General features: G+C 38.2%; 2 protein-coding genes across 2 annotated transcripts in view; both read right to left on the bottom strand.

Annotated features, from left to right (window-relative positions):
• Positions 1 to 20,082, bottom strand: part of LOC131407218 (gastric triacylglycerol lipase-like) — a 121,059-nt gene that overhangs the window by 66,061 nt on the left and 34,916 nt on the right. The gene's annotated exons all lie outside the window — the stretch shown is intronic.
• Positions 17,619 to 19,938, bottom strand: LOC131407217 (transcription factor 12-like). The gene is given in 2 exon segments (XM_058543466.1): positions 17,619 to 19,749; positions 19,752 to 19,938. Coding segments are annotated over 2 exon segments (2,040 nt in total). The 5' UTR covers positions 19,831 to 19,938; the 3' UTR covers positions 17,619 to 17,788.

Genomic DNA, 20,082 nt, shown 5'->3' on the forward strand with positions numbered 1-20,082 from the left:
ATAGACTGAGTGATTATGATGTGTGAATGTAGGTTCATCAATTGTAACAAATGAACTACTCTACTCTACATGATTTATGAATGTATTGCTTTAAAAGAGTCAATAGGATTACCTGACAAAATGTGCAACGTGAGAGCAAGAAAAGAGTGAAGGATGACTTTGAAGTTTTCATTCTGAATGACTGAAAGGAAGACTTCACAGAGGAAATGACAATTTCAAGCCTAGGGATCAGCAGGAGCCTACCAAGATGAGAAAGAGCCTAATATTCTCAGGTATCTATGATCAGTTCAGGAGGGCCTGGTTATGAGACCATTCTTCTCAAACTGGGGTACTGACACCCCATAAAGCACGGAGACATGAAGGAGGAAGTATCTGAAGTCACCAGATAAACTTGTAAATCTTTCCTGTACATCTATTTTACACAAATGGTAAATCATTTAAAATTTTATAGTCCATAAATCTATATAGACTATAATGGAAAAGTCATATGAGTGTTAAAGTTAAACTGAGAACATCAATTTCTCAGTTGAGAAATCTTGTCAGGGTGTGTTGGGGTTAAGAAATCATTCCCTTATGTATCTGGAGTTGAAGCGCACTGGTGAGAGTTAGGTATTTGGTGGGATGGGAACAGCGGTGTGCTGGAAGATATTTAACAATTGTGTCTCCAGGAGGAAAAAATGCCATGATTTGTAGGGTTTGCCAGTTTTTTTAGTGTAAATATTCCTAGTAGGACTGATTTCAAGCTACCACCATGGAGTCACTGAACCCAGAATTGGAAAGTGGTACACATAATCAGTTCTCAAGAGCCAATACAAACCAGTTTCGGCGTAGCACTGGATGGGAAACACGTAGAGGCTGGAAGTAAAGGCAGGATCACGGAGTGTCCTTTCTGCTAAGACTATAAACAATAAAGAGGCAAAAAAGAGTTTTATATTTTAAATTTTATAATTTAGAAATCTTACTTTTCTAGCGAGATGAAGGATAGGTTGTATCTGAGACCAATGTGGGGAAAGGTGAGCCAGTAATGAAGCAACAATCCAGACAAGAGACAGTGAAAGGCCTGGAGTAAAGTAGAAACAGCACGGTTAGAGAGGAGGCTCAATTAAAAAATGGTCATCCTTTAATAGCTGTAATAGTTGCAAAGGCTGTGGCCTATGTGGTGAGCATGAAGTGACCCAATAAGAACTTCTCCCATCTCTGATTAATTAATTCATTCAACAATTATTTATTGAGAACTTACTCTGTGCCGGGTGCCCTGCTTGTCTCAGGGATAGAGCATTAACAAAACAGAAAAATTCTGTTCAAAGGGCCATTACATTCCAGTAGGCAGAGACAGACAACAAATAAAAGAAACAAGTAAATTCTATAGGCAGTTAGAAAGTGATATGTGCTATGAAGAAAAATATGGTGAGGACAGATGGTATAGGACTTGTGTTATAATTTTTAATAGGATGTTCAGGTTAAAGTTTCATTGAGACCATAGCATTGGATGCAAGACTTGAAGGAAGTGTCTGAATGACTCAGTTTTATCTTAAGGGTAAACTAAATCTAGTAGGCAGAGAACACATTGAGTATTCAGAATGGTTAAATGCATGAACTCAGTTCACATTCTCACCTACTAGATAGGGTGATAAAAGCAGACAAAAAGGTCATTTACTTGAGTGTGGAAGGAAAAAGGAGGTGGTACTTACTCTGCCTGAGACTCAGGAAAATGCTATGGTGAAGGGCAGAACAATGTGGGTCAGCAGGGGTACCCGAGATAAGGGGCTTAGCAGGGTGATAATGACGCATGGAGAAATCTGAAGGACAAATATTGCCTTTTAAACTCTGGCTAAGATTGTAACTGTGAGAGAGGTTTTCAGGAAAACAGTAGTTCAGATCTAAACTCAAGAATCTCACATGGGCCAGTTAACAGATTTGTCATGAGCCTTTTACATCTTTCCTCTCTCTGTCAATGGTCATATACCAGTTTCTTGTGCAATCGGAAATGAAAATGTCAAGTTATGGAGATTGATTATAGTGTGTGCTCCTCTCCACTGGTATTTGGGGATCCTTGGATCAGATAATTCACATCTTTAGGGACTTCTTAACTTCAGGTCAGAGGCTCCTGCTTCCTTCTCTCCATTGTCCCTTATCTCAGAAATATCAGTTCTCTCCTCCACAGTGGCTTTTCCCCTTAAAATTGGTGAGTATAGAGGATTTCTTATTCATTTAAGAATGAGATCCCTACACAGGTGTAAGGGACATTTCTGCACATTTCATAAGGTAAATATCATTACATTAGCTTTTACAGAAATAGCATTTCTTTCCAAAACCATCAAAAAAGTGAACAAGTTAAATAATTATTTAAAATTTTATGCTAAAAATTACTGACTTAGCTCACTATCATTCTGATTTAGGGCCAAAACATTCTAAAACTCTTATAGATTTTAGGTGTGAGTGAAATGAATACATAGGTAGAAAATGAAGAATGTATAATTTTCAAGCAATCTCAAGCCAGTCAGAAAGAGGCAGCTTAATAGACAGTGAAAGGAGCAATGACCTTTTACTGAGTCAGGAAAACTGGCTTTTCACCCTTTACAAGTAAGAGGTCTTTTTCTGTTCTATGATGACTTACCTGTCGTCAGGACTGTAGAAACTATGACCTTTATTTAGTTCTATATTTTGTTATCCAAGTTCCCTCTATTTTATTCTCTGTCTGTTATTCTAATCAGAGACTAGAATACGTGCCAAAGCAAATATTTCATGAGTCATTTTATAGTTAGAGAGGGGCTCACGGATATATTCATTGAAGTAGCATTTACTGTACCTATCTTATATTCCTAGAGTAATTCTAAAGCTTGCAAGGGAGACATGAATTTACTTGAAACACTGCTTTTCCTTGAGCAATCTAATATGAGAAAATACAGTAAACAACTCATTTATTTTATATCTGACAGCTTTTCCTAAATCAGAATGATAAAACTCATATGATATAATCAATCATATTTGCTTAGTGGACTGCATCTCCTCAGAATAGGGTCTCATGTAAGATGTTCAGAATTATGTGAGAGTGGCAGAAATGTAGAGGAAGGAATGAAGAAATCGGAGAGAGACATATGATGTTAATTCTGCTTCTAATGTTTCTTTATCTCCAGCACTTTTGTGTCTGGACTCTTTCTTACACCCCCATCAGATCCCTAGCTATATTTGTTCCTCTATCTTTCACCTCCTACAGTGACTGGGACTGTCATTGGTTATCTCTGTATTGAAGGCTAAAGATGTGGCGAGGGATCTGCAAACTAGAATGGTCAGATGTTGTGTCTGGGGAAGATTGGGGTAGGGGGCAAAAAAGTGTATTTACAGAGCAGATCTAGTCAAGGATTTCCAGGTCATGGGGTGGGTACAAGAGAAGAGCACCCATAGAGGCTGCAAGGAAGATTCAAACAGAAAGTGTCTGTTAGGCTTAAACTTTCATTTCTACTCCAAGGAAAAAGCAAATCAACTACGTCCTTCTTTCTATCCTTCATGAAATTTGAATTCTGCCAAACCACTCATAGAATTGCCACGGTTTGGAGTTTCAATCTGTCCATTTCTTCTCCATTTCTTCCATTTTTTTTTCTTTTTAGTTTCTAGCATATAGATCTTGCATCTATTTGTTTGAACTTACAGTTAAGCATTTCTGGTTTTGTAGTGTTATTGTAAATGTAATTTAAAAATATTTCCATTTGCTGATTACTGATATATAGAAAGACAATTGATATCATCATATCTTGTGACCTTATTAAACCTACATATTAGTTCTAATAGCTTTTTTGGTAGGTTCTTTGGGATTTTTAATGATGACAATTATCTATAAACAGTGGCAATTTTGCATCTTCCTTTTCAATATATAGGTCATTTTTCTTTTTGGTCTTTCTATATTTCACTAGCAGCGAACTTCTGGTATGTTGAATAGTGGTGGTGAAAGTGGGCATCCTTGCTTTGTTCCAGATCTCAGTAGGAAAGCATTCAGTTTTTCACAATGGAGAATTCACACCTATATCTATGAATATATACACTTGTAAATTAAAAACAAATTTAAGTTTTTAACCTTTAGCCAAATAAAGTAAACCTAGAATCAGAAATTAACTTAAAAACTTTGCAGGCATAATATCTTGCTAGAGATATCAAGACATTGCTATACCAAGATACCAAACAAGGCCATTAACCACTTGTAAAATTAGACTAATGGACTACTATATAATTTAAGTAATCAATTTAGCCTTTCCTGACCAACTGAGTTGGTTTTCTCATTTGTAAATTGAAGATGATACCTACTGGCTATGTCATAGGTTGGCTATAAGATTACACATAATAGAGGAAAGTTTGGAAGATGGTGGCATAGAAGGACCCTGAACTCACCTCCTTCCGTGGACATAACAAATCTGCAACTACATGTGGAACAGTTTCCACTGACGGAGATCTGGAAACTCGATAAAAAGAACCCTCACAACAAGGGACAACACTGACAGAGGTGGAGGAGACAGATACAGCCCTGCTGAGGGAAAAAAAACACACCCTAGCTGCAGCACTTCATGGCCAGGAGTGATCTCAAAGGTCCAGAGCTTTTCCTTGGAGGAGTAGGGGATCTGAGCTCCACATAAGGCACCCTAGCCCTTAGATTCAGCACAACCAAGATGAGATCCCATAATATCTGGCTTTGCTGGATTTGAAAACGAATGGGGAATAAGCCCAGGAAAACTATAGAACTTCAGAGAAAGAAAAACCTGCTCCTAAAGGGCCCACACACATATTCACCCAATCTGGAAACAAGCACTTTTCTGGAAGTTTCTATCTGGAAACAGATAAAAAAGTGCATAGTTGGTAAAAGATACTCACTTGCTAAGCTCAGAACACATCTCAGAGAGGCAGGAGGCAGCTGGGCCCACCCCTCCAGGGACCAAGACACTGGCAGCAGACAATATTGTGACCTAATTCAGTCTTATTGACAGACACTGGCAGCCACCATTGGATTCCTTCCTCTAGCCTGTTAGTGCTGGGGTCTGCCCTACCCACTAGAGCAACCAAGGCAATTAAGTACAGCCAGAACAGCAGGCCATCCCAGGGACTGGCCCTACCCATCAGCAAGCCTGGGGCTAAATTGTGGGCTCATGTAGGTGGGAGCTGTGGGACCTCTCTGGTGGGGCATGTGGGCCCACAACCGTAGGGTGCATGCCATCCGTCTGTAAACAGGCTGCAAGACATATGGGCCTCACAGCAGACTTGTGCCACTGGCCATCACAAACAGCCATACAGGTGATCTGCCCCGCCTTCCAACTCCTGAAAGGATAGAACACTGCCATGCCTGGGGCTGGCTCCACCCATCTACACTCCTGAGACAGCTAGGTACTGCAGGGCAGCATAGCGAGATCTTGCTAGAGGCCTGCCTTGTGCTAAAGAAAGCTGAAAACAAGCACATGCTGCAGGGAGCTGCATGGGAGACCTGCAGCAATTGTGAGCCCCTCAGCCTAGCAACAAGCCACACTGGGGTCCTGATTTGCTTAACAGCAAAACAGCATAGTTGTGTGCTATTAGACTTTGCAGCCAACTGTGCTGGGGCTTGCCCTGCCCAATAAAGTGACCATAGTAGCTGCACATGGCCGAGTTTTACAACCAGCCAGCCCGGAGTCCAGCCTAGCCTACCCATGTACCCACAACAATAGCAACCCTACCACAACAGAAGGGCACATGCAGCCCACACAGTGGACACTCCTGGAGCACTTGACATGGGTGATGAGAGGCGAGCACATTGCTGGGCCCCATAAGGTATCTCTTACAAAAGCCACATTTGCCAGATGAGGACATGTAGCTGATCTACCCAATATATAGATATAGCACAGAGAAGTAGTCAAAATGAGACAATGGAATATGTTCCAAATAAGGTAATAGGACAAATCCTCAGAAAAATAGCTAAATGAAAAAGAGATAAACAATCTACCTGATAATGAGTATAAACTAATAATCATAAGGATGCTCACTGATCTTGGGAGAAGAATAGAAGAACAGGGAGAACTTCAACAAAGAATTAGAAAATATAAAAAACAACCAATCAGAAATGAAGAATACAATGATGGAAATGAAATACTCACTAGAGGGAACCAACAGCAAAGTACAGAGGAATGGATGAGCAATTTGGATGAAAGAGTAGAGGAAATCATCTGAGCTGAACAGAAAAAAGAATGAACACAATATAAGGGACCTCTGGGACAACATCAAGTGTACTAACATCCACATTATAGGTGTCCCAGAAAGAGAAGAGATATACAAAGGAGCAGAGAACTTATTTGAAGAAATAATAACAGAAAACGTCCCTAACTTGGGGAAGGAAACAGACTTCCAGCTACAGGAAGCACAGAGACTACCAAACAAGACGAATTCAAAGAGGCCCACACCAAGACACACTATAATTAAAATGTCAAGAGTTAAAGATAGAGAAATAATCCTAAAAGCTGAAAGAGAAAAGCAATAAGTTACATACAAAGGAAACCCCATATTGCTATCAGCTGGCTTCCCAGCAGAAAACTTACAGGCTAGAAGGGAGTTTATGATATATTCAAAGTGTTTAAAGGGAAAAATCTACATCCAAGAGTACTCTACCCAGCAAGATTATCATACAGAATGGAAGGAGAGATAGAGTTTCCCAGACAAGCAAAAACTAAAGGAGTTTATCACCACTAAACTGGCCTTAGAAGAAATGTTAAGGGGACTCATTTAAATGGAAAATAAAAGACCACAAACAGGAATAAGAAAATTATCAAAGAAAAAATATCACTGGTAAAGACAAATATACAGTAAAGGTAGTGGATCAACCACCTATAAAGCTAATATTGAAGGTCAAAAGACAAAAGTACTAAAATTTTCTATTTCCATGGTAAGAGGTTAAAGGATATACACAAAACAAAGAGGTAAAATATGAATTCAAAAACATAAAATGTTGGGAGAGGGGAGTGAAAGTGTAGAGCTTTTAGTAAGAGGTCAAACTTAGGAAACCATCAACTTAATATAGATTGCTCTTTACATAGGTTATTATATATAAACCTCATGGAAATCACAAACCAAAAACCTATAATAAATACACAAAAAATTAAGAGAAAGGAACCCAAACATAACACTAAAGAAAGCCATAAAATCACAAAGGAAGAGAACAAGAGAAGAAGAAAGGAAAAAAGAAGAACTACAAAAATATCCAGGAAAAAATTAACAAAATGGCAATAAGTACATACTTATCAATAGTTACTTTAAATGTAAATGCACTTAATGCTCCAATCAAAAGATATAGGTTGACTGAATGGATAAAAATACAAGACACAGATATGCAGCATACAAGAGACAAACTTCAGACCTAAAGTCACTTACAAACTGAAAGTGTAGGGATGGAAAATGATACTCCATGAAAATGGAAACAAAAAGAAAGCTGGAGTGGCAATACATATATCAGACAAAATAGACTTTAAAACAAAAGCCATAGCAAGAGACAAAGAAGGGCATTGCATAATGATAAAGAGAACAGTCCAACAAGAAGACATAACATTGGTAAATATCTATGTGCCCAACATAAAAGCACCTAAATACATAAAGCAATTATTAACAAACATAAAAGGAGAAATTGATGGTAACACAATAATAGTAGGGGACTTTAACACTCCACTTAAATCATTGGAAAGATCATCCAAAACAAAGATCAATCAGGAAACTTTGGCCTTAAATGACACATTAGACCAGATGGACTTAGTAGATATATACAGAGCATTTCATCCAAAAGCTGCCGAATACACATTCTTTTCAAATACACTTGGAACATTCTCCAGGATAGATCACACATTAGGTCACAAAAGTAGTCTCTCTCCCTTATTAAGTAGTGGATAATAACAATAACAAACAAACACATAGAGACTGAGATTGGATTGGTGGTTACCAGAGGGGAAGGGGGAGGGACGAGAGCGAAAGGGATAATTCAGCACGTGTGTGTGGTGATGGGTTGTAATTAGTATTTGGGTCGTGAACATGATGTAATCTATGCAAAAATAGAAGTATAATGCTGTACACCTGAAATTTATACAATGTTACTGCAATAAACAAAATATTAAAACAAAAAAAATGGAAACAATAAATTTATTAAGATTATTGTCCAAATAAACTACCCTTTGAAAATAAAAATTAAAAAAAAGAAGTCTCAATAAATTTAAGAAGATTGAAATAATACCAAGCATCTCTTCTGACCACAGTGGTATGAAACTGGAAATCAATACAAGAAGAAAATTGGAAAAGCCGCAAGTAAGTGGAAATTAAACAAAATGCTATTGAACAACTATTGGGTCAATGAAGAAATTAAAGGAGAAATCAAAAAATACCTGGAGACATGTGGCTGGCCAAGTGTCACAGTGTTTAATTTCACTTCCTCCACTTCAGCAGACCGGGGTTTGTGAGTTCAGATCCTGGGTGTGGACATATGCACCACTCATTAAGCTGTGCTGTGGCAGCATCTCATGTATTAATAGAGGAAGATTGGCAGAGCTGTTAGCTCAGGGACAATCCTCTTCAAGCAACAAGAAGAAGATTGGCAGTAGGTGTTAGCTCAAGGCCAATCTCCCTCAACAACAACAACAAAAAAGATAAAGAAAACAAAACAAAACAAAATATCTGGAGACAAATGAAAATGAAAACACAACATACAAAAATTTGGGGAATACAGCAAAGTGGTACTAAGAGGGAAGTTTATAGCAAAACAGGCCTACTTCAAGAAACAAGAAAAAAAAATTCCACTTAAACAATCTAATAATACACCTAAAAGAACTAGAAAAAGAAGAACAAATGAAGCCCACAATCAGTAGAAGAAAGGAAATAATAAAAATCAGAGTGGAAATGAAATAGAGACAGGAAAACAAAAGAAAAAAATCAATGTAACTAAGAGCTTGTTCTTTGAAAAGATAAACAAAATTGGCAAACCTTTAGCTAGACTCATCAGGAAAAAAGAGAGAAGGCTCAAATAAATAAAATCAGAAACAAAAGAGGATAAATTACAATGGACACCACAGAAATACAAAAGATTACCACAGAAATACAAAAGATTATAAAAGAATATTATGAAAAACTGTACAACAACAAACTAGATAATCTAGAAGAAATGAATAAATTCTTAGACTCATACTACCTTCCAAACTGAATCAAGAAGAAATAGAAAATATGAATAGACCGATCACTAGTAAGGAGATTGAAACAGTAATCAAAAACCTCCTAAAAATAAAAGTCAGGACCAGATGACTTCTCTGGTGCATTCTACCAAACATTCAAAGAAGACTTAATACCTATCCTTCTTAAATCTTACAAAAAATTGAAGAGGCAGAGATGCTTCCTAACTCATTCTACAAGGCCAACATTATCCTGATACCCAAACCAGACAAGGACAACACAAAAAAAAGAAAATCACAGGCTAATATCACTGATGAACATAGACGCAAAAATCCTCAATAAAATACCAGCAAATCAAATACAACAATACATTAAAAAGATCAGACACCATGATCAAGTGAGGTTTATTCCAGGGATTCAAGGATGGTTCAACATTGGCAAATCAATCAACATAATACATCATGTTAACAAAATAAAGAATAAAAATTACATGATCATCTCAAAAGATGCAGAGACAGTGTTTGACAATATACAGCATCCATTTATGATAAAACCTTGAATAAAATGGGGATAGTAGGACAGTACTTTGACATAATAAAGGCCTTATATGACAAACGCACAGCTAAAATCATATTCAACAGTGAAAAACTGAAAGCTATCCCTCTAAGACGAGGAGCAAGACAAGGATGCCCACTTTCACCACTCTCATGTAACATAATATTGAAAGTCTTAACCAAACAAATCAGGCAAGAGAAAGAAATAAAAGGAATACAAATTGGAAAGGAAGAAGCAAAACTGTCACTATTTGCAGATGACATGATTTTATATATAGAAAACCATAAAGAATCCACTGAAAAACTATTAGAAATAGTAAACGAATACAGTAAAGTTGTGGGGTACAAAATGAACGTCCGAAAACCAGTTGTTTTTCTATACACTAACAATGAAATAACAGAAAGAGAAATCAAGAATATAATCTGACTTACAATCACAAAAAGCAAATAAAATACCTAGGAATAAATTTAATCAGAAGTGAAAGACGCGTACACTGAAAACTATAAAAAATTGTTGAAAGATATCGAGGATGACAAAAAAATTGAAAGCTATTCTGTGCAAACTGATTAGAATAATTAACATAATTAAAAGGTCCATACTTCCTAAAGCCATCTACAGATTCAATGCAAGCCCCACCAAAGTCCCAATGACATTTTTCATGGAAATAGAACAAAGAATCCTAAAATTTACATGGAACAACAAAAGACCCCAAATAGCCAAAGCAATCCTGAAAAAAAATGTGGAGGTATCACATTCGTTAATTGAAAAATATACTACAAAGCTACAGTAATCAAAACAGCATGGTAGTGGCAGAAAAATAGATACATGGATGAATGGAACAGAGTCAAAAATCCAGAAATAAACCCACACTTCTACAGAGAGCTAATTTTCGACAAAGGAGCCAAGAACTTACAATGCGGAAAGGAAAGTCTCTTCAATAAATGGTGTTGGGAAAACTGGACTGCCACATGCAAATGAATGAAAATAGACCATTATCTTTTGCCATACACAAAAATTAACTCAAGATGGATTAAAGACTTGACTGTAAGACCTGAAACCATAGAACCCCTAGAAGAAAATATAGGCAGTACACTCTTTGACATCGGTCTTAGCAGTATCTTTTTGAATACCATGTCTACTCAGGCAAGGGAAACAAAAGAAAAAATAAATAAATGGGACTACATCAAACTAAAAAGTTTCTGCAAAACAAAGTAAACCAGGAACAAAACGAAAAGACAATCCATCTACTAGGAGAAAATATTTGCAAATCATATATCTGACAAGGGGTTAATTTCCAAAATATATAAAAAACTCATACAACTCAATAACAAAAAAATGAACAATGCAATCAAAAAATGAGGAGAGGATATGAACAGATATTTTTCCAAAGAAGATATACAGATGGCCCACACGCACATGAAAAGATGTTCAACATGACTAATTATTAAGGAAATGTAAATCAAAATTGCAGTGAGATATCACCTTATGCCTGTCAGAATGGCTATAATTAACATGACAAGAAATAACAAGTGTTGGAGAGGATGTGGAGAAAATGGAACCTGCATAAGGGAACCTGGTGGGAACGTAAACTGGTACAGCCATTATGAAAAACAGTATGGAGATTTCTCAAAAAATTAAAAATAGAAATATCATATGATCCAGTCATTCCACTGCTGGGTATTTATCCAAAGAACATGAAACAAATAATTCAAAAGATTTATGCACCCCTATGTTCATCACAACGTTATTCACAATAGCCAAGGCTTGGAAACAACGTAAGTACCCATCAATGGATGACTGGATAAAGAAGATGTGGTATATATGTATATATAATGAAATACTACTCAGTCATAAAAAAAGACCAAATCTGGCCGTTTGTGATTACATCTATGGACTTTGGGGGAATTATGCTAAGCAAAATAAGTCAAACAGAGAAAGCCAAATACCATATGATTTCACTCATAGGTGGAAGATGAAAACAACAACAACAGTGAACAAACACATAGATATAGACATTAGATTGGCGATTACCAGAGGGTGAGAGGGCAGGGCAGAGGGCGAAAGAAGTAAAAGGGCACATGTGTACGGTGATGGACAGTAATTAGTTGTTGGGTAGTGAACATGATGTAGTCTACACAGAAATTGAAATATAATTATGTGTGCCTGAAATTTACATAATGTTATAAACCAATGTTACCTCAATAAAACAAAACAAACTTAAAAACAAAGATTTGAAAAGATTATACATAATAGCACAAGTGAAAGCGCACGTAACATAAAAAGTAGTGTCTAAAGCTAATGGAATCTTAATATACTTTAATCTGTTTGACCTACTCTGTGCATCACATGACACAGCCAAAGACAACTTAGTTCTCATGTTTCTGCCACATACTCAGACACTGATTGAGGCAGTAGATTCTGCCTATAAATTCTTAGTTAGAACATCCAAGAGTTTTCTCTCTCCAAAATAATTTTCCTTAATTCTATCCCAACACCTCTCTCTCTCTTGACCAAAGCCTCCTTGATTTCCTTCCATGACTCTTTACTTGCCTCCATTGTGTTAAGGACTCTTCTAAACTTGTTTTACCCAAGTCGGGTGGCAGGGGAGGAGAGGAACGGACGGACCTCAGTAGGATTAGGGCTAGAACTTGTTGAATCTAAGGGTGAGATTAGCACCCTTATCTCTAGACCTAAGGGATCAGTTCAAGACTAGTTGGCAAGATTAGGAAAATAGTCAGCAACCCAGACTGGTCCATGTCTAGAAATTCTAAAACACACCTATCTTTGTTTCTTTGAAAGAGTCAACAAAGATAATCTGGTTTGCTTTTCAATAATCTATTTTACTGTTTCCTTAAAGATTAGGAATAAAAATATTGTCTCTCCCCTAATCTCAGTCTGCGTGAAGAATGGCACTAAAGCTTGCCAGGTTCGGTGGAGCTACTCTGGTATGTGGCCTTTCTAGAAGCTATTCATTTCAAAGCGAAGTCACTAATAATATAATAACATAAATAAAATACACATTCTCTTCTAGTAAAGCATGGTTTTACATAGACCTAATGTTGCCTTTAAGTGTGAGTATTTGTTGAAAACTCTTTTCTTTCTTTGTATTCACTTAGCCTACCCCTCCACAGTACCATGTGACTGACGGGAAAATCCCAGCTGCACTGTGGATGGGAAAAGGGCTTACAACTTGACCCTAAGGATGCCAGCAATTTACTCTATGAAATCCCTAACCTATTTCAACTTCTGTCTCTGCCTGCTACAATCAATTGGATTTGATCTGGGGACATGGAACACTTCAGAACATTCACTATGAAATGATTGACACAATAAAGAAAACTTTCCTAGATGTAAAGCTCTGGGTTTTATTGAAAAATGAAATTGTTTTTTCTTAATGCTATTATTTATTTTTCATATTCTTTCACAATATTCCTTGTTTTACTGTAATATTTTAGTTCTATGAAAAGAGGTACAGAAATATTCATTACTACATTTATTACCTATTTCATTATTTTTCAATGCTGACATTGAATTCATAACACTTGTAAAATAACCTTTTGCGTCACATTATTTTTTCTATGTGTGGGAAAGATTAGCCCTGAGCTAACATCCATTCCCAATCTCCTTCTTTTTGCTGAGGAAGATTGACCCTGAGCTAACATCTGTGTCCATCTTCCTCTATTTTATGTGGGCCGCCTGCCACAGCGTGGCTTGATGAGTGGTGTGTAGGTCCGAACCCACTATCTGAACCCACGAACCCCAGGCAGCTGAAGCGGAGAGCACGAACTAAATCACTATACCACCAGGCCAGCCCCTGTACCACAATTTTTGCCTATAGGGAATCTTTCTATCATTGTGAGTATTCTTCCCTCTGGTTTTCATTGCCATTCAGTCTCATTCACCATTCATTTATTGAGAACTTTGTAATTTTTATATGAATGATTATTAGACATGACTCAGTCTTATTGATTTTTAACCTTTTTACAAGTTAAGGATAAATTTGAGAATCTAATGGAAAACATAGAGCTACTCACATTAGAAATGCACAGACATACAACAACAAACAATCACATAGATACAGAGATTAGATTGGTGGTTACCAGAGGGGAAGAAGGGAGAAGGGTGGGCGAAAGGAGTAAAAGGGCACATGTGTATGGTGACAGACGGTAATTAGTCTTTGGGTAGTGAACAGGATGTAGTCTACCCAGAAATTGAAATATGATGTGTGCCTGAAATTTATGTAATGTTATAAACCAATGTTACAACAATAAAAAAAACAAATACATAAAACTTAAAAGAAATGCCCAGACATAAATACACACACATTTACACAGGGCCAAGATTATGAACATCTATCCCTTACAATGTCAGGGTCAACTATTCAGAGTAGTAAGGGCCACTCTATGTTTCTTAAAGGAGTTGTAATGACAATTTAATCACTCCCAGTTATAAAGAAACTTTGGAATGTTATGAAGATAATCAAATAACCTCACTTCTTAAGTACCAAGAGTTATCTCATGTATTTGGGAAATGATGCAGGAGATAAGCTAATTCATTTCATATCTAAAATACTAAACACCTGCTGAGTGAAAAGCCCCACACCATGTTCTATAGTGATATAAATATGTGTTCTAACGAAGTTCATCTTCTCGAATAATAGGGCATGCTCTAAGGTCATTAAGAAGCAATGCAAAACAGCAGAGATATATGGGCCAAAATCAGCTTTATTATCAACAAAGTACAACAAGAGGTCAAAAGAAAAAGAGGGATCAGTTGGGCCTGGGAATTTTAGGAACACTCCATTCCCTGCAGCAGAGAAGATTCTCTAAAAATGCCTATTCATTGAATGAAATACATTCTTTTCTATTTGAACTCTGTTCTTGGGACAGTGGGAGTCATTGCAAGTTTTCAAGACAAAAGGTGTTAAGATTGGACTTGAACTTTAGGATTCAAATTGAGTGACAGTTTGGTGATGTATTTGAATAATGGAAGATTTAAGACTAGAATACAAGTTAAGAGTGACAGCAAAAAAAGCCTAGAATAGGATGATGAAGTTAGGAAAGGAAATCAATGAACAACAAAAAAGAGACATCTCAAAGATATAAATAGTAGGACTTGAGGACTGACTGAATTTAAAGACAGAGTAGGTGAGTTTATCAAAACTGATTCTAATATTTTGAGTTTACACATCTATGAAAATATTCCTACACACTGTCAAATAAGAAAAAGTAGAAAGAGAAACATAACAAATTACATTGTAAATCATCTGACTCCTAAGAGATGGTCCTTCAGCTAGAACAGATATTCTTAACATGTGGACTTCAGGGAATCTGCACAAACACTCAAAAATTATATGCAACATTTTGTACATGTATGTATGTAATGCATTGCTGGGGAAAGGGTCCATAGCTTTCCCCATGTTTTTATTTATTTTAATTATTTATTTTTATTTTTTAAAAAAAAGATGGCACATTTATTGCTACATAAATGTTATAAACATATTGTGTTTTCTGTTACAGTGACAGAAAAAATTTTGAACTTCTTGCTGCTGGTTGAAAAGGTTTATCAATAATACCTTGAATTTGACACAGGATACAAATCTGCAATAAACCAAAGATGGAAACTGGAGAACAAGATGAGAAGCAATTCATCTTGACAATTAGCTCTTACAATACTCCATAGGTACTACACGGTATGCTAGAATCCTACTATGGTCTTAAAATGCTATTGTAAATTTCTGATATTAATTAACAGGTTATGGTAAATAACCCTACATTTTTACTACCTAATATAATAAAATAAAGTAAGAAACTTTTTACTGAAAATTTTTCAATTTCAAAAATCTAGAAAGACGGGGCCGGCCCGGTGGCGCAAGCGGTTAAGTGCGCGCGCTCCGCTGCGGCGGCCCGGGGTTCGCTGGTTCGGATCCGCGGCGCGCACCGACGCACTGCTTGGTAAGCCATGCTGTGGCGGCGTCCCATATAAAGTGGAGGAAGATAGGCACAGATGTTAGCCCAGGGCCGTCTTCCTCAGCGAAAAAAAGAGGAGGATTGGCGGATGTTAGCTCAGGGCTGATCTCCTCACAAAAAAAAAAAAAAAAAAAAAAAAAAAATTCTAGAAAGAGTAATATTTAGAATTCAAGAAATTTTCTTACAAGATTATTGTATAAAAGACTAGCTACAGTGAAAAATAAGCCAAAAGTTTTTTTCTTTCTATTTTATGAAGGAAAGTTTTTGGGCATACTGCAAAGTCTAATATAGCGAAAAAGACAACAAGCTCCAAAGAAAAAAGGCCAGGCAGTGGCATATGTTCACTCACACATCATAAGCAACAACTTCTGTTTAGCTGATTAACACTGAAATGAAGAACAAGGCCACAGGTAGAGTCTGATGTAATTGGAGAATATATGCAAATTAAAGTAACCAAAAACTCCACTAAGTTCACAAAAGCCTGATTTGTTAGGAATTATCCTGATTGGAGGATCTGAAGTTCTGTCTTAATTGTTTTTGTTCTTTCAAATTAACAGAAATCTTTAAGTTACATAGTGATTTGTGTCCTTTCTTCTGTGTGCTGATTGCCACTGTTGATATTGGCTATAAGGAATTATTAAGCCAAGACAACCTTGTTTAGCATGTTTTTCTCTTCCAGAGTTGTTGTGGTGGAAGACAGATTTCATGGAAGTTCAAAGTGATTATTATGTCTTAAAAAACAACTCTTAAGGATTAGAGACAGAAGGGTACCTTAATGCACAGTATTGAGATGGACTGACAAGTACTGGTTTCATGCTAATCTGGCTCATCTTGGGATAGGGTAGATGGTTTGCAGTTGATTAAATCACCCATTGAATTCCTCCCCACTGACCAGCCATCCGAATGACAGAGAAATAAAGGCTAGGACAAGGAAACACGGGTGACCATTGCTCTTGTATTCCATTAGGTAATTAGCCTCAGAGTGGTGTGTTCATTTATCATACTACCTGCCTTGGTGTCTACTGGGTTTTGTAATGTTCACCATAATCACAGCCTGAAATCTTTGTATTTTAAATCCATACTGTGCTTACTTACAGCTAACACTTTACAAGTACTATATGTAGTACTTACTGTCTGAAAAACAAAGCAATTTCTAAAAAGTAGATTCTTCCCTTGTAATTTACACTTCTTGCTATTACAAGCTTTACTATGAAACCTAGAAGCTTGAAAAGTCTTGGTTATTATTAGAAATAAAGCAATGTTAATTTTAGGGAAAATCTAGGGGACAAAATTTCCCCTTTTAAAATCTTAGCTAGGCTATGGTCTCAGACGGTCTCTGCTTATCTTTGTAAAGTAAATATGCAAAGCACATAGGGCTACATGGAGGATTCTGGATGTGACCATAAACTATTCAGATTCAGAGACCAAATATAACACCCACAAAGTGAAAATAAAAATGAATGAAACAATGAGAGTGAGAGAAATGCTATACCAAGTAATATTTTCCTATTTCATGGAAAACACTATTCATATGGCAAAGGATAGGAGAGGGCAACAAAAGACTTTTCCCTTCCTTTTTAAGACACTAATAGGTATGCCGGGAATGCTAAGGGCCAATGGTTGTCACTGCTTTGTTCTCTGCACGTGAACAGATTTAACGAATGCTGGCATCAGCTGAGAGTAGATCAGCTTTCCACACTAACTTTTTCCTTTTATATGTAGACCTTACAGTTTCATAACAATAAATAGAATTTGTAGTTACAATGCATTTGTCAATTCAGTTTAGGCACAAGGCAACTTCCACGGTGAATGGAGAGATCGAGACAGTCTTTGATTGTGCAGAAGCGACACACTGCTTGCAACAAAATGATATGTTGCAAACATCTCATGGGCTGGTGTTCTATCTGATGAGCTTTCTAGCTTCACTTCTGATGGAAGTGTCGACCAGTTCCTTTGATCATAGGATTATATTTGAGTTTCTTGCTTCAAGTGTTTTGTTTTTTCTTCTGCCTCCTATCGGGTTTGTGTCTTCAGATAATCTGAGTTGTCCAAGTCCTTATGAGGAGAGGTCACCTTCTATCTAGCCTACTGATAACTCTGGAACTGGCTGATGTTTACATATGACCCATAGGGTTGGTAGTTTCACTAAGCCCAGGATGGGTTCCTGGCAGCGTGGTTGGTGGCTCTGCCCATACGGCAGAAACTTTTTCTTCTTCTCTTCTCTTAAGGCAGGCTGCTTTGGGGTTAAGGTTCCTCTCTCTGACTTGCTGTTCTAGACTAAGGATGACTGCCACAGCCTGATGAAGAATGAGGAGTTTTGTTTGGGGTTTTTCACTCTTTAAATGAAGCTGACACATTCGACCAAGCTCTTTGAATGCCTCATTAATATCTCGCACATGCAAGCGTTCTCTGGCATTGTTAGCCATCCGCCTTTCCTTCTCTCTTTCTATCTTCTGTTCTGGGTTCAAATCCTCATCTTCATTAGTACTGCTTGTTTTGCCTCTAGATGAAACCTTGATATCTTTTTGGGAGGATTCGTCATCTGATTTCATGTCATCTGATGAAGGAGGTTCATGAAAGTTTTCGTCTTTTTCTTTATTTTCAGTCTTGATTTCTGCTGGAACAATAGTTCCAGACTGACTTTGCAAGCCACCTGTATAATTTCCTTGTGTTTTATGGTTCAAGTCTGTGCTTGAAGTAGTGACTGTACTAGACAGGACCGAATGATTGCCATTGAGACTGACAGAGTCTTCTCGATGAGTTCCAACCATTGAAGCAGATCGATTGCTTGTAACAAGGCTTGATCCACCATATTTTGAACTGAGGCTTCCAATTGGTGCACTATGGGATGGTCCCAATAAACTGTGTATATCACTGTGACCAGCAGGCAAACTGGTGGAAGGTCCCACGGCATGGTTCCGCAGCACATGGATAGCATCATCCAGTCTGTCTAAACGATCCTCCATTCGAGACTGCAGGGAGTGAAGTGAGTTTTCATAGCTTGGGGATGAAGGAGCTTGCCCTCCAGGTCTGGGCCATTGACTGGTACCTGTGAGAGGTGAGGGTGATCCAACTGGTGTTGATAGATTTGATGGAAAACTGGTATGGTCAGGAGAATAAATAGATGCCAAAGCCTTTCCAAGTGCATCACCTGTCTGTGAGATTCCAGCAGCATTCCCTCTGGTTCCTAGAATGCTATCTGATCCATTGATGGGAGGAGTGTGTGAGGCAGCAACATAAGGCGAACTGCTGGTACTGCCGCGATGGAAGCTGGACACTGGTGGAAGACTTGTGTTTATGTCTGTTGGTGAACCTGAGTGTGGAGGATAACTCAAGCGGTCATGTGAATGAAGGCTGCCATAACTACTGGATTGAGACATGTGAGAAGTGGAGGTCCCCAGAATTCCACCAAAACCAGGCTGGCTCATCCCATTTGATAAACTCCAAAGGTCAGAAGACTTGTGGGTCCCATCTTGCATAAAGAAAGTGCTAGCAAACATACTGGTTGGTGGCTTGGGAGATGGATAACTAGGAGATTCATGGTTGAAATCATCTGAATTTGGGGATGGTGCATATACAGAAGGCGGCAAACCAGGAGGCACCTTTCTGACTTTCTTTGCTTGCAAAGGATCAAGTGCTGCAGAGTCATGGAGTGGTCTTCTCCTGGAACTTGTGGCAGAGAATGAGTAGTATGGTGTCCCAGGTTTTCCAGAAGAAGACAGCTGTGCTGGGCTTCCAAGCCCTAGATCTTGTCTCAGGAGACTAGATTGACAGCCTGGTAATCTGGTATCTCTGCTATACAGGGAAAATGAACCTCTCTCTGACATTTTTCCCATCAGATTTGAGTTCATGAAATGTGTTGGAGACAAGCCTTCAGGGACCCCTAATTGACTGTCATTCAAGCGATCACTGTAATGAGGGTTGTCTGTAAAACCTCTAGATGAGTCATAAGAGGGGCTTGGTTGACCACTTGTTCCCCAAGATGTTGTACTTCCACGTTCATCCATACCCGATCCACTGAACTGACTGCTTCCCAGTGTCGTTGGTCTGGTTTTCCCACTATTAACAGGGGGGGAAACATCTCACTGAAGTCCAGCAGGTCGCTCAGCTCCTTGTCGGTCCCTATAGCGGCCATGCGCTGCTGCTGGGGATTCATCTTCGGCCACTTCTAGCAGGTCCTGCCGCCCCGTCTCCGCATCCAACCGCCCCGATTAAAGTTCACTTTGGCCGAGAGAGCGGGCTCGGGCTTCCCCTTGCACCGCCCGGCGGCTCGGCTCGCTTTGCCCCGCGCGAGCTCTCGGATCCGGGTGGGAGAGGCGGCTCTCCGGCCTGGCCGCCACTTCCTCCCGGGGCGGGCTGGCGGTCCCCCCGAATAGAACTTGTGGGTCTCCTCAGGCAGACATTTTTT

Source organism: Diceros bicornis, chromosome 6 (assembly GCF_020826845.1).
Source record: "Diceros bicornis minor isolate mBicDic1 chromosome 6, mDicBic1.mat.cur, whole genome shotgun sequence".
Lineage (NCBI taxonomy): Eukaryota > Metazoa > Chordata > Mammalia > Perissodactyla > Rhinocerotidae > Diceros > Diceros bicornis.